Genomic DNA, 21,901 nt, shown 5'->3' with positions numbered 1-21,901 from the left:
CCTGTCAATCTGTTAATTATTTCCAAATGAAGAGTTGAAAAAATACTAAAGAGGAGGACACCAAGAGTTTGGGGGGATGCTCCTAATGGTCCTCAGTAACCCTGCCATCTATGTCATTGGCTTCACATCAACTGCCATGTCCAGGCTGACACCTTGCCGTGGCCCAGGTGTCCCTGCAGACCACATCCTGTATGGACCAGGTTCTTCTTGGTTCCTCCTGCATTTCACGCCATTCTTCTGACTCATGTTTGTGGCCTCTGTTCCATTTGGAATTACCTTTTTCCTCCTCTGTGTGGCAAACTTCTACTAATCCCCCTAAGCTCTGCTCAGATGCCCCCTCCTCTTGGCAGCCCACCTGGACCTCGGGCCCTGGACTGTGCTTCCTCCTTCTGTTGAAACACTTAGCAAGACCCTCTCTCCACCACAGTCAGCAGGAAGCCCACAGGACCCTGGGCACTGAGCAGCTCAACCATTTCTCCTGGCCCCAGGTACACAGAAGGCACTTGGGCCCATGCTGAATGAAAGCTGCGTGAAGCCAATGGAAGATGAAACAGTGGGTATGTTGCCCCAGTTTTACAACAGAGGCTCAGGATCCAAAGATGGCACAGCATGGCAGCTCTGAAGCACCCATTCCCTGAGTTAGCACGGTCAGGACAACGTGCTCCACTGTAGACCTTCTAGCTCAGAAAGGCCGACACTTGGGGTGAGGCCTAGTCATCTGTACTTAACCAGTCCTTACCTAGGTGACTGAAGACTGAGAACCTCTGGTTTGGTGGACTGATCCTGGACTAAAAGCAGATGGTTTTGTTTAAACAAACCCACCCACACTGTCCTTTCATCAAGTATATACCACGGATCAGTCCCATGTCAGTCCCTGTGCTCTCTGGTGGGAACGTGAGGACAGACCAGTGCACTCCCAGGCCCTGAGTACGCTGCCCCACCATGTGCATGCGTACACACACGCATGCACACACATACTTGCTTGGCTAAGAGAACAGGCAGAGAGCTCAAGGCCACATCTAGTAAACACCCAGGGAGCTGAGGAGCAGAGAGGCAGTGCCTCCTCCATGCTGGGGAAGGCTTGGGGAAACTTTCCAGGAGGAGCAGCGAAGCTCAAGCTGGAAGCAGGGTGGTGTGGGGCAGGAAATGTGAAGGACTTCCAGGCTAAGGACAGAACACAAGTGAGGGCTCTAAAGAGCAGACAGCCCACCTAGGGCCTAGGAACCTGGAAGTGGCCAGTGGGGCTGGCGTGTGACACTGCACAAGACTTGCAAGGCACCACAGGCCTTGGTGGATCACAATGAGGGGCCTGTGGCTACATCCGGAGGTTGTGGGAGGGTATGGACAGGGGACACCCATGACCAGATACAGAAAGAGCCCTCAGGTGCAGAGTCAACCAGAGGAATTGACACAAAGGCTGGGAGTCCACAGAGGTGGCTAGGCCAGGGCAGCAGGGAAAGGAGAAGGGAGTGGGGACAGAGACTCTGTAGGTTCAACAAGCAGATCATACCAAGGGCAGGAGGATGGGAGGCATCCAGGAGGAGGCCCACAGTCCCAGCCTGAGGACAGGCAATCGGTGGGGTTGCCCCTGACACAGACCTGAGGAGGATGAACGGAAGGCACCGTAGGTGAATGTGGCTGGGTACAAGTTCAGCTGGAGCTGGATCCTTCAGGGCCTTGAATGCCAAGTTGTAGGGTTTGATTAGCAGATGGGATGTGCGGACCATACTGGGGAGTCATGGAGGGTTTGGGGAGATCTCTCAGGCTCCCAGGTTGAGGATGGCTCCAAGGGAAGGGATTAGGTAACCCTGATGGTCTTAAGCGGGTGGGGGCTAGAGAATTAGATGGAAGGCGATGCTGGACGGAGGGTGGTCTTGCTCAAGCAATGTAGGAGTCAAAAAATGGTGCCCAAAATCCTGCTGTGAAGAAAGCCCAGACTTGCCCAACCCTAAATTTTCATGTGAGACAAAGACAACCCCCTGGTGGGAACTCTGAAGACCTTCAGGAATCTAGAAACTCCATAAAATGACAAGTAGAACTGTAGAGGACACATGTACCAGAGAAGAAGGCTCCCTAGCTTTCATCAGATTCCTTAATTTGAAAATCATGAAGAGACTCTGACCTTTCTGGGGATGGCTTGTATCTTGCGTAGGTGGCTGAGCTGGGGGTGGAGAAACTCCCAGAAGGCTGTCGGTAGGGAGGGACTCTGTCGGCCCCTGCTGGTGATGCTGTGTAAGGGGTTTCTGGGAAGCTGACAGGCCTGGAATGAGAGGGGAGAGAGAAAGAAGGTAGGGGAGAGAGAAAGAAGGTAGGGCGTGATGGAAGGGTACTCCCACCCTCAAGAGGATGGAGAGACAGGCCTTTCCCTCAGGCTCTACTGCACCCTAGCTGCTGTCCAATCCTCGAATGGCGAGATGGGCGCTGAGTAAAGGTAGTGGGAAGCCCTGAACCCTGGGCCCCCTGTTGCTGGTTCTATGGTCCCCACCCTCAGCTTCTGCAGCTGAGGCTACTGAGGATGGTTTGACCCGCTCCTGAGATAAGACCCTCCTCTGCAAGCTGTATTCTTTCATTTTGGGGAAAATTTCTTTTTCTTCTTCTCTTTTAGTACTGGGGACTGAACCCAGGGGTGCTTTACTAGAGAGTTACATTTCTAGTCCTTTTTTTAATTTTGAGACAGGGTGTTGCTAATTTGCTGAGGGTCTGGCCAAGTTACTTAGGCTGGTCTCGAACTTGAGATTCTCCTGCCTCAGCCTCTTGAGGTGCTGGGATTATAGGCATGCATCGCAGTGTCTCATGCATGCTAGGCAAGCCTCAACCACTGAGCGACATCTTCAGCCTTTTTTATGTTTTAATATACAATTTATTCAAAAGAGTAAGTCAAGCTTCATCATCATCAAACCAACTCCCTGCAGCTCCCACCCAACCCAAGGACTAGAGGGGAGGCAGTGGCATCTACCTGTAGGCTCCTCCCCTTTTCTACTTCCCTCCCTTCCTCTAAAAGACATTGTCCTGAATTTTGTACTAATCAGTCCCTTCACTTAAAAAAAAAAAAAAAGTTTTAATATGTCCTTGGCATGGCGGTTATTCAACCTCAGACATGGAGCACCCTGCCCCAGGTCCTTGCACAAGAGGCCCTGGGTGAAAGTTTAAGGGAGGGAGGAAGAAAGGGAGGGAGGGATGGCAGAGGGAGGGAGACAGGGTAAGAAAGAACTAGAAGACTGGGGGTAAAGTGAGAACAAGCAAAGGAAAGAGAGGGGAAGGACAGGTGTGGGCAGGTGGAAGGGGACTGAAGGTGGTGGCCCTCAGGGACCCTTACCTCTTGCTGTGCGGTGGTTGGGATTCACGGAAAGGTACCATGGACGTCTGCTTCGGGGGCCGGCTCAGGGACTGGGCGTGGCCAGGGGTGGCTGGGGTCGTCCATTTGGAGGCTGGCAGAGAGTTGTGGGAGGCAGGCCCACTCCACTGCCAGGGAGCGTTGCTGCGGTAGGGGGGCCGGCCCCCGGGGGTGATGCTTTCCGGCTCAGTCTTGGGCTCTGAGGAGTTCATGTCATAGGTTTCTGGCCAGCCCCTAAGAAGAGCAACTTCATTACTCAGGCGTGGCCCAGCAGCACATGTGCCTGCTGCCTGGGAGGGACCAGCTGCCTCGTTTGCATGGGCTAGGTTTTCCTGGTTATATTTGAATCGATGGCCCATTTTAAAGGCCAAGCAGTGGACTTTAAGTTAGGGTCTGAAACTTACCAGCTTGGAGTCTTAGGACAGGGGCTCCAGCTGCCACCAGTCTACCTCGTCCCCTCTCCCCTCCTCCTCCCACTCTCAGTTTCCCTGCCTCTCCCTTCTCTCTGGCCCAGGCCTCAAGTCGGCCAGTGCCCTCTGCATCCCGGCTTGGCCCCCCTCCTTAGCAGTACTTGGGGCCGGAAAGGCGGATGCCCTCAGAATCAAAGGACAGTCTCTGCCTTGTTCCAAAGAATCTCAAAGGCTGCTGGAAGAGGAGCAGGTGACCTACTTTGCAGGGTGGTTAAAAAAAAAAAGCTACGAAACCCAGAATCTTGAAATAGATGCAGAGCGGCCTGTGAATCCCCCCAGACCAGGGCTGGCACGCGCACCAGTGATTCTGGCTCAAGACGGGGAGATGGAGGGCTGGCTGGCACCCTCCACCGATGCCGCAGCACTGGCGGGAGGGGCTGTGCGCCAGAGGGCCCCGCTCAGGAAATCCACCTCCTGGCAACTGTGAGAGCCGACAGAGGAGCGCTCAGCCTGGAAGCCCTCATGCCCCCACTGGGCCCATCCTCTGAGGCTTCTCTGGAGCCCAGGGAATCTTCATGGTCACTCAGCGAAAGATCTGATAACTCTGGGGACTCAGAGGCTGTGATCCAGGACATGGCTGCTAAGGAGTCATCTAAAGGGGACCAGAAGATATGCTCCAGCACCTGGGTCCAACATGCTGAGCCCCCCTCGATGGCATTAGGGTCAGAGTTGACATTCAGCAGTTCCTCCAAGCTGTCTCTGTGGACTGGTAGGTGTCAGTGCCTTACCAGGCAGGGAACAAGGACAACACAAATCTGGCAGGGCCTGTAGATAGGCCAGGCCTGTAGAGGTGAAGGAAGGTGCCACTGTCCCTTTGGCAGTGCACCCCTGCTGTTCTTGCCTGCCGGCTTTTATACTGCTTCTCCAGATAACAGCTGTGTGCTCCTGGGGGGGTGCACCCCACTTCCTGGCTCCAGGTATGAGCATGTGACCCAGGCCTGGCCAATCAGAAACTTCTCCCTGGACACAATGATTAGCACAGGATTGTCATGTGCCCTAAGCAGCGCCAATCAGAGCCATGAGATCAACTGTGGAGCTATTTCTGGAGTGACTGGAGGGAAAGATCTACTTCTGTTGGGGCTGCTGAGCCAGGGGACAGCATTTCTAGTGCAGAGCTGTGTCTCCAAGCGGCAGGAGGCTGCCTGAGAATAACAGTGACACAGAAAAGGAAATGGGTGATAAAGGGAGACTCCTGAGAAGGGCGTCAGAGGCCTGGACACAGTCATGCCTCATACTGGTTATCTCCTAATCTCATTAGGTGCATGAGCTAGCAAAGAGTACTGCTTGCTTCACATGGTTGATTCTAGTGCTGGTACACAGCCTGATGGGTCACATTTTAGTTAAATAAATCAAGGCACAGAGAAGTTGGGTAATCTGTCTAGGCCACACAGCCAGTAAGAGGTAGAATGGATTTAAATATAAAAAGCTGACTCCAAAGTCCTTTTCACCACCATGCACACTGGCCTACTACAGAGTGGGTTGGGGGTCAGTGGATAGATTTCTTGGGTCTCTGATTCCTCTTCCCATTACTGACGACTTCATCTTGGGTTAAAAGCCTTTGGTAATGACCTTAAAGAGGAAAATATCACTTGCTCACTTAGAAAGAAGCACACAATGGTGGAGAGCAGGGCTCATGGGCCACATGGCTTGGTTACCACCTTGTGGCTCTGGGTGATGGAGCTTGTCCTCTGAGTCTTGGTTTCCTAATATGTGATTTTATGTGCATTCTATGAGCATTAGCACAGGGTCTGGCACATGTCAAGTGTGTAATAAACAGAAGCTGAGGCCAGCACTTTCTCCAGATTACTCTGTGCCCCGTCATCTGTTCTTGCTATAAACTCAAAGGCTGAAGTCTCCCATTTTCCAAAGCCCAGTCCTATCCACTTATGGGCTCTGGAAAACACTCCTCTCTAGCTTTCCCCTGTGATCTATATCGCCTGGGGTGTTCAGTTAAGAGGTCAGATTCCTGGGTTCCATCTCAGATTACTTGGGTCAGAATCTCCGTTGTAGCAGGGCCTGGGATTGTGCATGTTACTGAGTTGTAGCAAAAATGTTGATACCCAGTGACAGTGAGAAGCCCCACTTCACTGATGGAGCTTCTGAACTGTTTTTAGAGATTAAAGTGGCATAAAAGGGCATCCCTCTCCCCTAGTTTCACTTACCAGAAGCAACCACTGATCTCAGTTTCTTTCTTTTTTTTTTTTCTTTTTTTCAGTGCTGGGGATTGAACCCATCAGTTTCTTAAGTATTCTTTCAGAAATATCCTATTCAGGGACTGGGGTTGTGGCTCAGTGGTGAAGCACTTGCCTAGCATGTATGAGGCACTGGGTTCGATTCTCAGCACCACATATAAACACCTTTATTTTATTTATTTAGTTTTTTTGTTATTTTTATGTGGTGCTGGGGATCCAACTCAGTGCCTCATACGTGCTAGGCAAGCGCTCCACCACTGAGCCACAACCCCAGCCCACCAAATAGAAAATAAATGAGGTTCGATCCCCAGCACCCAAAAAAAAAAAAAAAAAAGAAATGAATAAAATAAAGGTCTATCAACATCTAAAAATATATTTAAAAATATTTTATTCAGATGAGCAAATATTATTTAAAATAGACGTAAAAAGAAAGAAATACTATAGTGTGTGTGTGTGTGTAGGGGGCACTGAGGATTAAACTCAGGAGTGCTTTACCACTAGGTATAATCCCAGCTCTTTTTAGTTTTTGAGATGGGTCTCATTAAGATGCTTAGGACCCAAGTTGTGTAGACTGGCCTTGAACTTATGATCCTCCTGCTTCGGCCTCCCCAGGCACTGGGATTACAGGTATATCACCCCACCTGGCTCACACCGTACCTTTGTATAGCAACTGTTGCTTTGGCTGATTCTTTTTTCTTCCCAGTTAACCATAAATCTCATCATATCCATGTCCACACAGCACAGATTTGTTCAACTTTTTTTTGGTGGTGGTTCTGGGGATTGAATTTAGGGCCCTGCACATGCTAAGCAAGTCTCTACCACTGAGCTACATCTCCAGTTCACTTCAGTTTTTAAAAAACCATCAATATTACATCACTCAGATGACAGGGATTTACTCAGTCAGTCCCCTATGGGTGGAAATTTAGATTGCTTCTAGTTACTGGTTTCCAACCATAATACTGCACTAACCAACCGCTTAGTCACTTGTGGGAGATGTCTGAGGGGAGTATGTCTCCTGCACTTTCCGACTGCTGCCTTCTTTTCCTTCATCTGATAGCCTAGTTCCTGAGGGTCACAGGAACTCCATTCCTATGATTTCTACTACCTCATTTGTGGAATTTTAATTTCCCTTCTTAGGAAGAAACTTCTAACCACCCTGATCAGAGACCTTGGGTCTAACTAGTAGGGATGAAAACACCCCAGGATCACTGACCCCATGAAACCCTGAGAGACAAGAGCATCCCTCCTGAGGCTGCAAAGCACCCAATATCCTGATGAATTATGTGTGTGTGTGTGTGTGTGTGTGTGTGTGAAGCACAAAGCTCACTCAAAAACTCCCATCCTTGGGCTGGGGATGAAACTTGGTGGTAGAGCAGTTGCTTAGCATGCACAAAGTCCGCTCATCTGAAGAACACGGGGTCCCATGGCATGCCACGTAGTCTGGCTGGTAGTAGTACATGCACCTCTGCCCATCCTGCATGTGCTTACTGTGACACTGGAGCCAGGAGCCAGGAGCCAGGATTGCAGTGAGGCTGGAATGTCAGGGAGCTGAGGTTATCAGCGCTACAAATGAAGTCAGCTGGCCTCCTCTGCATTTGAAGAGCAACAAAAACTGCCCAGGCCTGTTCCCCTGCTGGCTGCCTCTGAAGGCGCTAGGGAGCAGAACTAGTCTCAGACTCCATGACCCCTGCCTGGCTCTGCCTCCCAAAGCCAGAGGATGCAGACTTCTGCTTCCACTTCTGCATGTTCTGTGGTGTCTCTTATGTTCCCTAAACTTTGGAGAGTAGTCACAGGTGAGCTGGCAACAGTGTACAACCCAAGTGAGAGTGTGTGCAGAAGGAGAGAGGGGTCCCGTCCTTGCCTGAGGAATTGAATGACTGCCAAGGACTCTGCCAATAGGGTGACCTCACCTAGACTTGCCCATGACTGGGACGGTCTGTGATAGGTGAGCTTGGGTTGGGTGTGGTGGCACACATCTATAATCCCAGCAACGCAGGACCCTGAGGGAGGAGGACTGCCAAGTTCAAGGCCATCCTCAGCAACTTAGTAAGACCATCTCAAAACAAAACAAAAAAATAAAAGGGGCTGGAGATGTAGCTCAGTGGCAAAGATCCCCTGGGTTCAATCCCTGTGCCGAATAAACAAAAATGAGAGATAAGCCTTGGCTCTGTGCAGAGGTGGAAAAAGGCATGGGAAGAGGGCTGGGAGCAGGGGAGGCCTGGGGCTTGATGGGGGCCTGAGGTTGAGGGACCCCAAGTGTAGGCAGAGGCAGCTGTGCCCTTGGTTTCAGGCTTAGGGCCTGCCCAGTGTTGTTTCCCAGAACATGTTCAGAGGTGGACTTGGAAGGTGAGAATGGAACAATTTCACTTTCATGCCCCCAGCTCTAGATGGCTTTTAGAGTCCAGAGAGTGCAATGAAGGCAGGCAATTGGGATGTGAGTTTTAATTCACTACTTACTAGCTGCACACTCTGCAAAAATGACTTATTCACTCTGGGCCTTGATTTCCTCTGTAAAGTGGGAATCACATCAGCACTGGTGGGAACCCACGAGGTTATGTGTGTCACCTCATCTCATTCCCTACTTTTGGTTCAGTCTGCTTGGCCACACAGGTTCTTTTCTGGTCTGTCAACAAGCCCAGAGTCTTGGTTCTCCCCTTGGGCTGCCCCCTGTGTTAGCTTATGTGCCCTTCGTCTTCCTCAGGCTGGGTTATCTCATAGCCAGCGTCTCTAGAGCGCCTCCTACAGGCCCAGTGCTGACCTGCGTGCTTCACAAGTCTTCCCCTTTCAACCACCTTTGTGGAAAGGATCTACTATGTTCCCAATTTTATGAATGAACAACGGGTGGCACAAGGAGGTGAAACCACTTGTCCAGTGGTCACAGTTAATAAAGGGAAGAGGGCTGGGATGAGGCTCAGTGGTAGAGCTCTTGTGTAGCATGTTTGTGGGGCCCTGGGTTCCATCCCTAGCTCTGCAAAAAATAAATACAAAAATAATACAATCGAAAGGGAAGAGCTGGGATTCAAACCAAGCATTCTCTCTACAGAGCTCACCTTTTCTTTTGCTATTTGAAATTATCTTATTTATTTGTTGTTTGTCTATTCTGACTCATTCATTAGCTCTACAAGGACCAAGGCTTTGACAGTCCTGTGGCCCCTGCGTTCCCAGAGCTCAGAATATAGTGCCATTCATTCTCTCTCTCCTTGGTCATCTCTGGAGGTTTCATCATTCTGAAAACTGCATTCATCCTGCCTTCTCTGTACAAATTATACTCAGAGTAACCAAATGCTTACTAATGGAAAGTTCTTTTTAGGAGAATTCCAGCGATCAATGAGGAAGGAATAACAGAATTGAGACACTGCTCCTCTCTGACCTGTAATGAAGTAATGGATCTAGGCAGTGACTGCAAACGGTGCTGTCATGAGGCGGAGTGCTGGGGGAGGAAGGATGGCAGGCCAGGGTGCCTGAAACCACCACTCACCCTTGAGGTCACTCACTGAAGGACAAAGGCTCACAATGCCTTTTGGTGGAGACACACCCAGGAAGCATGGTGGCCCAGAGACTTTCAACCAGAACTTGACCAAGCCTCTGTCTGGAACTCTAGCTAGCAGACTATAACTGTGCTAAAGGGACGAGTTAAAGGGCAACACAGGGAGGCAAGCAGCTAAATCCTGCAAGTGGGAAACTCTGAGGACAAATGACCTGATTTCTTCCCAAAATAAACTTTGAGGAACCAAAACAAAAACAAATAAACAAACAAAAAAGGGAAGCTTATAGAAAAGAACCTTAAGAGAGACATCAACCAAAGGCAATAGGAGGATCCTGACCAATAAAAGCAACTAAAAAAAAAAATATATATATATATATGAATATATATACATATATATATATGACACAACAGAGAAAATTAACAAAGATTGGATAGCTGACATTAAGCAATTACTCTTTAACTTCTTGGTAATTAAAAAGATCCTCAATGTGCAAAAATACATTCCACAGTTTGGACTGTTTTAGATAATATTAGATGGGGCAGGGGGAAGGGATGTAGCGATTATAAAAACAAATAAAAAATTGGTCACATGTTAATGAATGTTGAAACTGGGGGCTTAGTACAGTCATCCCTCAGCATCTGTGGGGACTGGTTCCAGGATCCCTCTGGGATACCAAAATCTGAGAACACCCAAGTCCTTTATGCAAAATGGCACAGTACTTGTATCTAATCTGTCTATATACATCTATAGATATGTTTTTGTGTGTCTGTACACGTGTGCACTGAGGACTGAATGTAGGCTTTGTGCATGCTAAATTAATTACATCTCCAGTCCCTACTTCTATACTTTAAATCATCTCTAGATTACTTATAATACCTAATATTTTATTCAGAGATAGGGTCTCTCCGAGTGGCTTAGCACCTCACTTTTGCTGACACTGGCTTTGAACTTTAAGACCCTCCTGCCTTACCCTCCCCGGCCACTGGGATTACAGGTGTGCGCCACCACACCTGGCTTTTATTACATTTTAAATGTTTCATTAAAAAATGAGGGCTGGGGATAAAGCTTAGTGGTAGAGTGCTTGCCTACCATGTGCAAAGTCTTGGGTTCAATCCAGTAGGTGCATGCCTGTAATTCCAGTGACTCGGGAGGCTGAGGCAGGGGGATAACAAGTTTGAGGCCAGCCTGGGCAAATTAACAAGACCCCGAGCAACTTAGCAAGACCCTGTCTCAAAACACAAAATTAAGGGCTGGGGATATAGCTCAGTGTTAAAGCATCCCTGGTTCAATTGCAGCACTGCAAAACAAAACAAAACAAAATGAGAGAAACAAACCCTCCTCCAACTTCCCATTGAGCTGAGAATAAAACCCAAGGGGATGCAGGGGCCTATGAGCCCCACACAATCTGCCTTTCTCCCAGCTCTAGCCCTGGCTCACTCTGCTCTAGCCACACGGTCCTCCCTGTGCACCAGGCATGTGCCACACCATGCATACATGGGAGACTCTGCCCTGGTTAGTTCCCAGGAAACCACCTGATGGCTGCCAATGCCATGGAGCCTATCACAATGCCCACTGTAAACAGCACTGCTAAACAGCTCTGCTGTAGCTCTTCTGTTGACCATTTTCTTTCTTAAAACTGGCTGCTACCAGATCCTATATCATACATTTACTTCTTTTTAAAAAATGTTATTTTAGTTGACGAATCATCTTTAATTAATTAATTTATATGTGGTGCTGAGAATCGAACCCAGTGCCTCACACGTGCTAGGCAAGCGCTCTACACTGAGCTACAGCCCCAGCCCACACGTCTACTTCTTGATTGCTTGCCTTTCCCTGTAGGACACAGACTCCACAGAAGCGGGCGCTTTACAGTGTCCACCCCTGCATCTGGGGTACTGTGAATGGAGCTTGCACATAGTAGGGGCTCAATAAACAAGTGCTGAGTAAATGAAAGAAGTGCAGCATGCCCTTGGTCAAGCTGCTTTTCACACTGTGTGCTTCATTTAGAAAATGCAGTTAATAAGGCACCTACCTCCCGAGGCTGCTCCAGAGATACATGTGATGAAACACGAAGAATGTAAACTAACAATGGGCATGCCACCCGCCCGCCACCACTGCCATTTCCTGAGGAGTCAGGGCTTGTCTACTCCTCTCTGCTGAAGGGTTGGGCCTTGTGCTAGTCCTCTGGGAGTTGTCCTTACCTTCGGGGTGTGCCGTCCTCAAAAGGTGGGATAATGACAACCTTCACAGTGACGGAGGTACGCAGCAGGTCAATCATCTGGTCGTGGGTCAGTGTGACCACGGCCACCTTGCAGATCTCTACTAGCCGGCTGCCTTGCCGGAGGCCGGCCTGCCAGGCAAACCCATAGTCCTCCACCTCGGCCACTGTCCCATCGTACTTCACATGGAAGCCCAGCTGCCCAAGCCCATTCCGCCGCAGGGTCATGTCCACAGTCTCCCAGCCGTTGGTCATCACCTGTGGGTGATAGGCAGGACTGAGTCTCAGAAGTTTGAGTCATATTCCCCCTTTAAGATGAAAGGCCGGTTGGCTACCATCTACCCTCCCAGGTGACGCCAGGGTACCAGGAGGGTGAGCATCCTCCCAGCCAGTGCCTGGTTTCTGGAAGGAAATGTGGATGTGCTTCTCTGTGGCTTACTACCCCACAGACACCGCAGTCTTGTGCTGTGTTCACCAAATGTCCCCACCTCTCTCCTTCATGTATGGTGAGACCATACCTCTTGGCCACTGTGGACAGGTGGGTGGGCTGTGGGTAGAATGGACATGTGCTCTGGGGTGGGGCATTTAATTTCCAGTGTGAGCCTCTGCGCATCTTTTACTTCTGCAACAGAGACCAGTTAAGATTCTAGATAGTAGTGGCTCTCTGGAAGCTGGGGTCCCACTGTCAGAACAAAGTGGAGCAAGCTCCCAGCCAAGTCCTGGATGGACATGTAGTATGAGCAAGAAATAAACGTTTGTTCTTTAAAGCCACTAGTGTCACATCCCTGACTGATGCAAAGATTCTATCCAAAGTGGGAGAAGCAACAGACCTGCCAGATTGGGACCGTTTCTAGCCTGGGGGCTCACAGCACATTCTACTTTGTGAATATCACTCTTGAAGGCGTAAACTACTTCCCCATCTCTTCCTCTGACCTTCCCCAAAATGGAGCCAGCCAGACCACACAGGTCCTCACCTCCAATTACTCCCTGTTCACTGAGTTGAGATTCCTCGTGACACCTATGAACATCAGACAGTGGAACCTACTGAACAGAGCCCGAGGCTCTCAGTGCACCATTAATGGTTCCCTCCTTTTCTTGGGATATAAAAAGATGAACTTGAAAAGCTATCACTATTAAGCAAATTATATCAAGATCAGCCTGCCCTTTCCTAAAATTACATTACGGAAAGTGAACAGGTAATAGTTCAGATTTCCCAAGAGAAGTCACTGCCTGGCTTGAGATCAGGCTATTTAATGTACTTTATTAGACTGCTGGCTTTCACATGCCAGGAGATCCTTCTATGTCACAAATATGCTATATAATCGGACATTTTCACACACGTCCATAGACACAAATATCCCTTGCAATCCAAATTGATCACATTCTTTTAATTGTTAATTAATTAAAAAAATTTAATCTTTGGTCACATTCTTTTAAAAAATTTTTTAAAGATGTTGATAGACCTTTATTTTTATTCATTTGTTTATATGTGGTCTGAGAATCAAACCCAGTGCCTCACTCATGCTAGGCAAATTGCTCTACCACTGAGCCACAACCCCCATCCCTTGGTCATTATTGAGTGTGGATAGTAAGAAGAGTCTGGGTGGCAATGAACTCACCTGAAAATGTCACCAAATCTGTTCAGGTCCTGATTTGGATAGTGAGAATTTGAAAAGTAATAGATCTATGTATGACCATGCCTCACAAAATAGTATTTATCTTCACTCATGGTGCTAGGGATAGAACCTACAGCCTCTTGGAGGCCAGGTGAGCACCATGCCACCAAGCAACACACCCAGGCCATACTTTGATGCATTTTACTCTTTCCTGTAATAGCTATACAGATGCCCTTATAAAAGAGGTCCAAGAAGGTGCCATTTGTAGAAGAGAATGGCCCTCATCGGAATCCAAACCTGTTAGTGACTTGATCTTGGGACTTTCCAGCCTCCAGAAGTGTGAGAAAAAAATTTCTGTCATTTATACATCCAGTCTAAGGTGCTTTGTGAAAGCAGACCAAATGTACTTGACATCCTCCCTTTAAAATTGTTCATTAAGACCCAGTAATTAGGGCTGGGGATATAGCTCAGTTGGTAGAGTGCTTGCCTTGCAAGCATAAGGCCCTGGGTTCAATCCCCAGCACCACAAAAACAAAAACAAAAAACAAAAAACAAAAGACTCAGTAATTAATTTAATAGCCCATTCATGGGAAGCAATCTGCTTGACAATAAGGAATTATTAATTTTTTAAAGTGTGATAATGACAAGGTTGTTATTTTTAAAGTCTACCTTTTAGAAATAAATGAACATTTTTAGATATTATGATATCCAAGATCTACTTCAAAATAACCAGGGGGTAGAGAGGGAAGGAAGAAATAGGTAGGTAAGTGCTGAGCTGGTAATTAGGATGGGTGTTCATTTACAATTCTCTCTACTTTCATGTATGTTTGAAATGTTCCATGATTAAAAGGTAAAATCAGTCTGGTAAGAAAGCTGACTGCTGCATGTCTCAACAGAGAAAGCTGTCACCAGATCTATCTAAATCTTTGAAGCAGTCATCCCATGTCCAGAGTTTGGCTGTGGGTATAAAAACTTCTGGTGTCCATGCCCATGACTAATTAGGCCACACCAAATCCTCAGAAACCCCAGTTGTTCATGGAGAAGGTCCCAATTTCCAGAGAAGCCCAGAGAGAGGGTAGGCACACCAGTGGTCAGGACTGTCAATTGCCACTTACTATCCTCCTCTCCCTTCTTCCTTTGGGGAAAAAGACCCCACTACAAAACAGTTTTAAATTTTTAAAAAATTATTTGTGGCATTGAGATTGAACACAGGAGCACTCTACCTCTGAGCTACCTCCTTTTTAATTTTGAGACAGGGTCTTGCTCAATTGCCCAGGATGGCTGAATGCAGGGGTGCATGCCTATAATTCCAATGACTTGGGAGACCAAGGCAGAAGGAGCGCAAGTTCAAGGCCAGCCTCGGCATCTTAGTGAGGCCATAAGCAATTCAGAGAGACTGTCTCAAAATAAAAACTAAAAAGGTCTGGTGACATGGCTTAGTGGTAAAGTGCTTCTGGATTCAATCCCCCGTACCAAAACAAAAACCAAAACAAAAAATAATTGCCCAGGCTGGCCTTGAACTTCTAATCCTTCTGCCTCAACCTCCTGAATTGCTGAGATTACCAGTCTGCAGCACAGTTCCTGGTAGCAAAATAGTGTTTTTGTTTTTTTTGTGTGTGTGTTTTGGTACTGTGATTGAATTCAGGGGCACTTCGCCACTAAACTACATTCCCAGTAATTTTTAATTTATTTTTGTTGTTGTTGATGGACTTTTATTTTATTCAATTATTTATATGGGGTACTGAGAATTGAACCCAGTGCCTCACACATGCTAGGCAAGTGCTAAACCCCTGAGCCACAGTCCCAGCCCTAGTTTTTTGTTTTAAGACAGGGTCTTGCTAAATTGGTGAGATTGGCCTTGAAGTTACAATCCTCCTGTCTCAGTCTCCTGAGTCACTAGGATGGCAGGAGTGTGCCACTGCTCCTGGTCTGGAAAACAGCTTTGATGGTCACTTGGATACCTTGCTGAGGACCGCGTTTCTCAGCTTCCCTTGTGGCTGGGTAGGGACACAAAGAGGCCAAAGAGGTCTGAAATAACAACACCTATCCTGGGTTGGTTGGTTATTTATTTCTGAGTTGGGGTCTCACTGGGTGCCCAGGTTAGCCCTGAACTCCTGCCTTCCAGCAATCCTCCTGCCTTGGCATCCCTAGCTGGACTACAGGCCTGTGCCAGTGCACCTGGCACGCCTCGGGTTATTAAAAACAAAAACTGCCTGCCCTCCACACTCGTGTCCTCTCCCTTCCTGTAGAGAGGAACATGGATACGGGGGGATGTGGCATTGACTGTGCAGGTAAGAATACATCTCTCCATCAATATGAGGAAAAGGAGGGGCCACAGATGAAGGCATGTTCCCTTTCAACATGTGAGTCAGTCAAGACGCAGAAAAACACCTCATGTTTGGGACCACTCGGGACGACACGAGTGATTTGTGACAGTTGTTAACACTTCTGTGACGATGACTGTTCCACCAAAAGCGGGCTGTTCGATGGTGCTCTCTGAAGCACTTTCCTGGACTGAAATTCCCTGACTGCTTTCTTCCTAGCTGTGGGGTCTTAAGCAAGCTGCCTAAACTTTCTATGCTTCAGTTTCCTCATCTGTAACATCGATACAATAATAATATTTCACAGGGTTAAACATTCGGTAAATTAGTATATGGGAAAAAATAAAAAAAATAAGAAGATGAAGGCATGCGAGCTCCTGAGCTGCCCCGCCAGCCTGACCATCCAGAGCTCTTGCTAGAAGAGCTTCACCCTGCTGCGGGGTCTCTTCTTCAGCAGCCCAGCCTGTCAGTACCCACTGCAGCTGCCCTGGTCTTTCTGCATGAGGAAGTGAGCGCTGCTTTGGCTTGCTGTCCTGAACCTTCTGTCTCCTTTGCTTTAATAACAAATCCAAGGAAGCCACATGAAGGAGAGCCATTCCTGGTGTTTATGAAGTTCCTAAAAGGTCACAGGGCACAGCGAGCAGCTTATGACACCCAACCCACATACCAACTCAAAGAAGCTTCTGCTGGGTCCTGAAGTCAACTTGCTCTGCCCCAGGACCCTGTTAAAGTTCTTTATTCTGGGTGCCGATTTGTGTGCCAGGCACTGGGTTTGGCCCTCTCTACACCTGATGTCACTGACGTCTCACTTCTGAGGAGGTTCAGCTAGTCTGCCTACTTTACAGAGGAGGAACCCCAGGGTGATGCCAGCTGCGGGTGACCTCTTGCCTTTGGCTGAGACACGCTATCCTCTGCTGCTGTGCTGCTCCCCTCCGCTTCTTTTATTTCTTGCACTAATTGTAATTATTTATTTGGAAACCTCCTTGTTCTTTATCAGGATAATTCTTATTTATTGTTTTAGTCTCAGTTTAAAAGCCATTACCTCAGGGCAGCCCTCTGCATTCCCCTTGGTCTGGTTCACAAGCTTGGGTGCCTGGGGGTAAGGTCAGCAAGGGACACATGCTGTGGGAGTCAGGGCCAAATGACACGCTGTGCCCCATCTAAACAGGCAGTCACTGTCCCACTTCAGTTGATCACTTCCCTTGCAAATGTGAGCCTAGTGTAGCCAGAGCCCCAAATTTTTCAAGAGAAGCCAGAAAATTGGATTCATGTGAAATCCTCTAGCTGTTTAGCTTGGGCTAGGTGTGGTGGCACACACTTGTAATCAGAGCCTCAGGAGGCCAAGGCAGGAGGATCACAAATTCAAGGCCAGCCTCAGCACCTTAGTGAGACCCTGCATCAAAGAAAAGGGCTGGGATTGTAGCTCAGTGGTACAGTACCCCTGGGTTAATTTCCCAGTACAACAGCAGCAGCAGCTTGGTAACCAAGCAGTCTGGGGCTGTGGCCAACCTGTGGACTGAGACCGCCTGGTCTGATTTAGGTCCCTGTGATAGGGTCCTCTGATACTCTCGACACCTTCCTTTTAATCTCTAGCATTTGCCATTGCTTGTTCAATGTGTGCTGAGTGGGAGTCCTGTGAAGGCAGGCCTGGGCACACTGTGGTCACTATTGTTGTGTCTCAGCATAAAACAGAACTGTGCAATCAACAGAGGAAGGGATGCAGTGTGCCCAGAATGTCTGGGGTGGTACAGTCACACTGCCCACACCTGAATCCCAGCTCTGCCAGGGGAGGATGTGGACAGCCCACCCCGGGGACATCACACAGGAGAGTCACTGCCATGGGAATTTAAGATGGGCCTGGAGGGCTTCCGTCACTTTTCCCAGCCCACTGGTTCCTCAGCAGGTTTTGGGTGCTGAGACTGGGAGTGGGGGAGGCTGTGGAAATGTGCTTCAAAAGGGCTGCACGACAGCCGGCACAGGGTGGGCGTGGGGCAGAGTGGAATCTGGCGCTGTGCCTACCACGGTCCCTGCTCAATAAATGTGAGCTGCCGTTAGGATCCAGGGAGGAGGAATCATCTAAGGGTGAGGAAACCTGATCTCCACTTGCTTTGGGCAAGTTCAATCACTTCTCTGGGCCACAGTGTCCTCTTCCATGAAGTGGGGATAATGGTATCTACCTTGCCTATTGTTTGTGAGCAAGAACAGGGTTATGGCTTAGATGTGGTGTCTCCCTAAAGCTCACATGTGAGACAATGCAAGAAGGTTTGGAGGAGAAATGATCGGGTTATAGCCTTAACCTAATCAATGAATTAACTCCTGAGGGGACTGACTGAGTGGTGACTGGAGGCAGGAGGGGTGTGGCTGGAGGACGTGGGGCATTGGGGGCGTGGTTATGGGTATATATTTTGTATCTGGAGAGTGGAGTCTCTCTCTGCTTCCTGATCACCATGTGAGCTGCTTCCCTCTGCCACACTCTTCTGCCATGATGTTCAGCCTCACCTCGAGCCCCAAGGAATGGAGCCTGCTGTCAATGGACTGACTGTCAATGAAACTGTGAATCCTCAAATAAACTTTTCCTTCTCTATGGTTGTTCTGGTCGGGTCTTTAAGTCACAGTGGTGAAAAAGCTGACTAAAGCAACAGGCAAAGACACATAAAGGGCTGAGCAGGGTGTGACACACAGAGGTCCGTCATGAACACTCCCTAATGCTGTTTTCAGAACAGCATGCATCCATATAGCATGTAGCTCATCTTCCTGTCTACCATGTACCAGATGCTGGCCTGGGTGCAGAGGACACAGCACTGAACAGATAATACAGAAATATGTCTCAGACAGTGGAAAGGATGGAGAAGCAAATGGCCATGCACTCTGGGCCAAGTCAGGGAAGGCGGTTTGCAATCTTAGACAATGAGACCTTAGTGACACCTAACCAAAGGCCTGTAGGAAGCCAGGGAGTAAGCCATGGGGGCATGGAAGAAAGAGTGTTCCAGTGAGATGTTTTGGGCAATGCAAAGGTCCTGAGGCTGGACACTTGCCCAGCACACTTGAGAAAGAGCAGAGGTCTGTGTGGCTGGGGCAAAAAGAGATGGGGGTGTCAGAGAGGTCAACAGGGAGCTGAGCACACAGGGCCTTGGGGGCCAGCGTAAGAACTTTGCCTCTTCCCTAAAGTGAGCTGAGGGTCTGGAGCACAGAAGTGACATGATCAGATCCCTGTGACACCCACATTGACAATAGACTACACAGAAGCCAATGGGAGGCAAGAGACCAGCATGGAGACTACCTCAGTGATCCATGAGACAATGGCAGCTCAGCTGGGGTGGAAGCTGTGTGGGTACGGGTCACAGAGGAGCCCAGGCTGATGGCAAGATTTTGACCTCAGCAAACAGAAGGATGGACTTGCCCTTTACTGCAATAGGAAGACCCAGAGGGTGAGAGGAACACCAATTTGCTCTTGTCCATGCTATTTCGGGGGTTCTTGGGCCGGTGGAGACACCGAGGAAGCAGAGACCAGCCTTGAATTTGTGCACAAGTAGGTTTTAGAGGCAGAAAGACCTGGATTCAGATTCCAGTTGTGCCACCTACTGGCGGTAGAGGCTCACACATGTATCTATACCTCCCGGGGCCTCCTTTCCACATCTACCAAGTGGGGACAAAAACAGGACCTACAGCTGGAGTGTGTCAAGATTATGTGACGTGTGCATGTAGAACACACTTAGTACAGAGTTAAGGGTTCAAAAAACTCCTTCAGTTGACCAACCACTACTCTGTGCTTACTGAACACCTACTACGTGCCAGTCCTGGTTTAAGCATGTGAGACCAACAAGTGGGCAAATAGACAGGGGCCTCAGTGCCTAGACCTCACCTCCTAACAGGGAAATCTAAACACTAGACATTATTGTTCTATGAAGCAGCATGAACTGTGAGGTCAGGGAAGCTGTGAGCAGGGTTTCATCAGTCACCTGAACTTAATGAGAATGCAAAGGCCTAGAAGGGCAAGGACAGCCACCAGTCACGTTGGCACTGGGAAGTACCTTTCCACTAAGTCAGGCAAGTTTGTCTGGGCAACAGCTCATCCGATTTCCAAAAACTTGCATATAGGTGATTCTCAGATCCATTTTTCAGTTGGGGAAACTGAGTCACATATGGGTTAAGTAACTTGGCTGGAGATCACACTGCTGGAAAAGTGGCAATGCCAGGGCTGGAGCCTGGTTCTAACTCTAGAACCTGTGCTCCTCACTGCTGTGCACACTGCCTCACGGCCTAGCATGCCCGACTCGCCACTCTGCTACACCTCTAACAGGGGCAATTGCCGTGTGATCCACAGCAGACTCTCCTGTGGAGTGCAGGAGTGTCCTGAATACCTCTTAGAACAATGCTTCAGGCAGCCACTACCAACTAAACACTCACTCATTGCCACTCTTGGTTAGGCTGGTGGTCTGAGTCTAAGCTGCCCACCAGGAGTGCAAGAGGAAGACCTCTAGCTTTTCTTTTTTTGACAGTGCTTGGGGATGAAACCCAGGGCCCCACATACACTGGTCAGGCACTCTACCAGAGCTACACCCACAGCCCCGCTTGCATTTCTGACATAAGCTTAAACTTGTATTTTCCATAACTCTTAGGGTTTAATGAGTATGTCTTTCGTTATTCCAAGGGTATGGCATGGAAAGCCTCAGATCCCAGGCCCAAACCTTCCCCAGGAAGAACCTGGGCTGCAGGACCCACCAGATCTACAGTGAGTACGTGACAATTCTGGTTCTCCCAGGACTGATTCATGTCTCAGCCCAGGTGACTGGGAGAGGGGAAGTACGTCAGTGGTTCCCAAGGCCTCTGCCAACCACATGACCCACTGCGCCACTGCTCAGCTCTTACCTTCAGTCTCTGGACAATTTCCCTTATGTCTTCCACAGAGCCCTCTGTGGACTGTAGGAAGATGTGGTCCCCTCGGCCATAAAAGATTTTCAGTGTTGAGGAGTCCGGGGTCCAGCCAATGACATCCCCACAGTAGCAGTTGAACACCACCTCCTTGGTGCGAAGGTCCAGAAGCACCACAAACTCATTGGAAATTCCCAAAATGCAGTCGATTTCCACCCCCTGGGCAAAGTCCTGAGCTGCCACCCGCCAGGCAATAGCCCCTGCACTGTGCTGCTCTGCACCTGCCCGAGCCTTCGTCTTTTCCTTCTTCTTGGAGGTCAGAGAAATGAGGTTGAACTTGCCAGTAGAGTCAATGGGTGTGTTGGAGACACAGTTTTCAGCCAGGTCCTTAAGGTACTCCTGGCGGGTCCTGGTGGCCATGGTGTGGAACTTGTCAGACTTGTGTGCAGCATTCTCAGCATTAATCACCTTGGCCAGCAAGAAGTCTCTGAAAACATCAGATTTGCGGAATGTGGTTCCACTAGGAATGGGGGGGCCGAAAGGAGGAGCATCTTTGGATCGGGTCACAGCCATGCTGAGGAGGGAGAAATCATTTAGATGTGGAAAGAAAAGCACTAAGATTCTCTTGAGAAAGAAAATATATGCTAAAAAGTTAAAAAAAAAAAAAAAAAAAAGAAGTTTCCTTTTCCCCACTTTTTTTTTTTTTTTCCCCAGTGTGGGGGACAGAACTCACCCCAACCCAGGAGTTTCCCTCTTACGAACAGAAGTCAATACCTAAATAATAATTTAGAAACTTAAAGAAATGTCTTAGGGCCTATACATACATTTTTCCTTTTGATACAGTATACCAAGATGGAAGGATGGTTTCACAAATATTATTCAAGTTGTTATTTTTGTTTTACATACAGATAAGCTGTATGGTAGACTAGACTGCAGTTTGGAATAAAATTGTTTCCATCCTCTCCCACCTTTTTAAGAGGGAAATGCCTACCCCGCCACCATCCTGGGCCTTGTCATGTGACCTGATTTGGTCAAGAAAGGTTTGAACTGTTTGTGTGTTTGTATGTGTGTGTGTGTGTGTGTTTGGTGGTGGGAGAGGCTATAGTCCTGTGCTCCTGCCATCCCATGGGATGCACAGGCCCCAGAAGGATGAGGAAAACCTGGGGCAGACCTGGAGCCAAGTACCATCAGATCCAAATTGACCAGCATGTGCATGAGCCAAAAACAACTGCTCACGCTGGAGCTGCCGAGTTCCAGGCGGGTGGGTACCCAGCCTCACTGGAGAACAGCTGACCGTTATGAAGCATTTATGTGATTTAGTTCTTTTAAACACTTGTGTCACACTAGTATAATTCACAAATCATCTCAACAAAGGTTATTTTGAAAATTA

The 21,901-nt window shown here is 48.5% G+C and overlaps 1 protein-coding gene across 6 annotated transcripts in view; it reads right to left on the bottom strand.

The window, feature by feature from the left end:
* The window catches only part of Sipa1l3 (signal induced proliferation associated 1 like 3), a 223,067-nt gene that overhangs the window by 44,631 nt on the left and 156,535 nt on the right, over positions 1–21,901 (bottom strand). For all 6 annotated transcript variants that reach the window (XM_047530128.1, XM_047530134.1, XM_047530130.1 and 3 more), the window contains 4 exons: positions 20,509–21,085; positions 11,686–11,960; positions 3,317–3,568; positions 2,123–2,260 (listed from right to left, as the gene is read on the bottom strand). In XM_047530128.1, the coding sequence (XP_047386084.1) occupies positions 2,123–2,260; positions 3,317–3,568; positions 11,686–11,960; positions 20,509–21,085 (1,242 nt within the window). The remainder of the gene's footprint in view (positions 1–2,122; positions 2,261–3,316; positions 3,569–11,685; positions 11,961–20,508; positions 21,086–21,901) is intronic.

Source organism: Sciurus carolinensis, chromosome 16 (assembly GCF_902686445.1).
Source record: "Sciurus carolinensis chromosome 16, mSciCar1.2, whole genome shotgun sequence".
NCBI classification, from domain to species: Eukaryota; Metazoa; Chordata; class Mammalia; order Rodentia; family Sciuridae; genus Sciurus; species Sciurus carolinensis.
The sequence above is the reverse complement of the archived record's forward strand: the minus strand, read 5'-3'. Positions and strand labels throughout refer to the sequence as shown.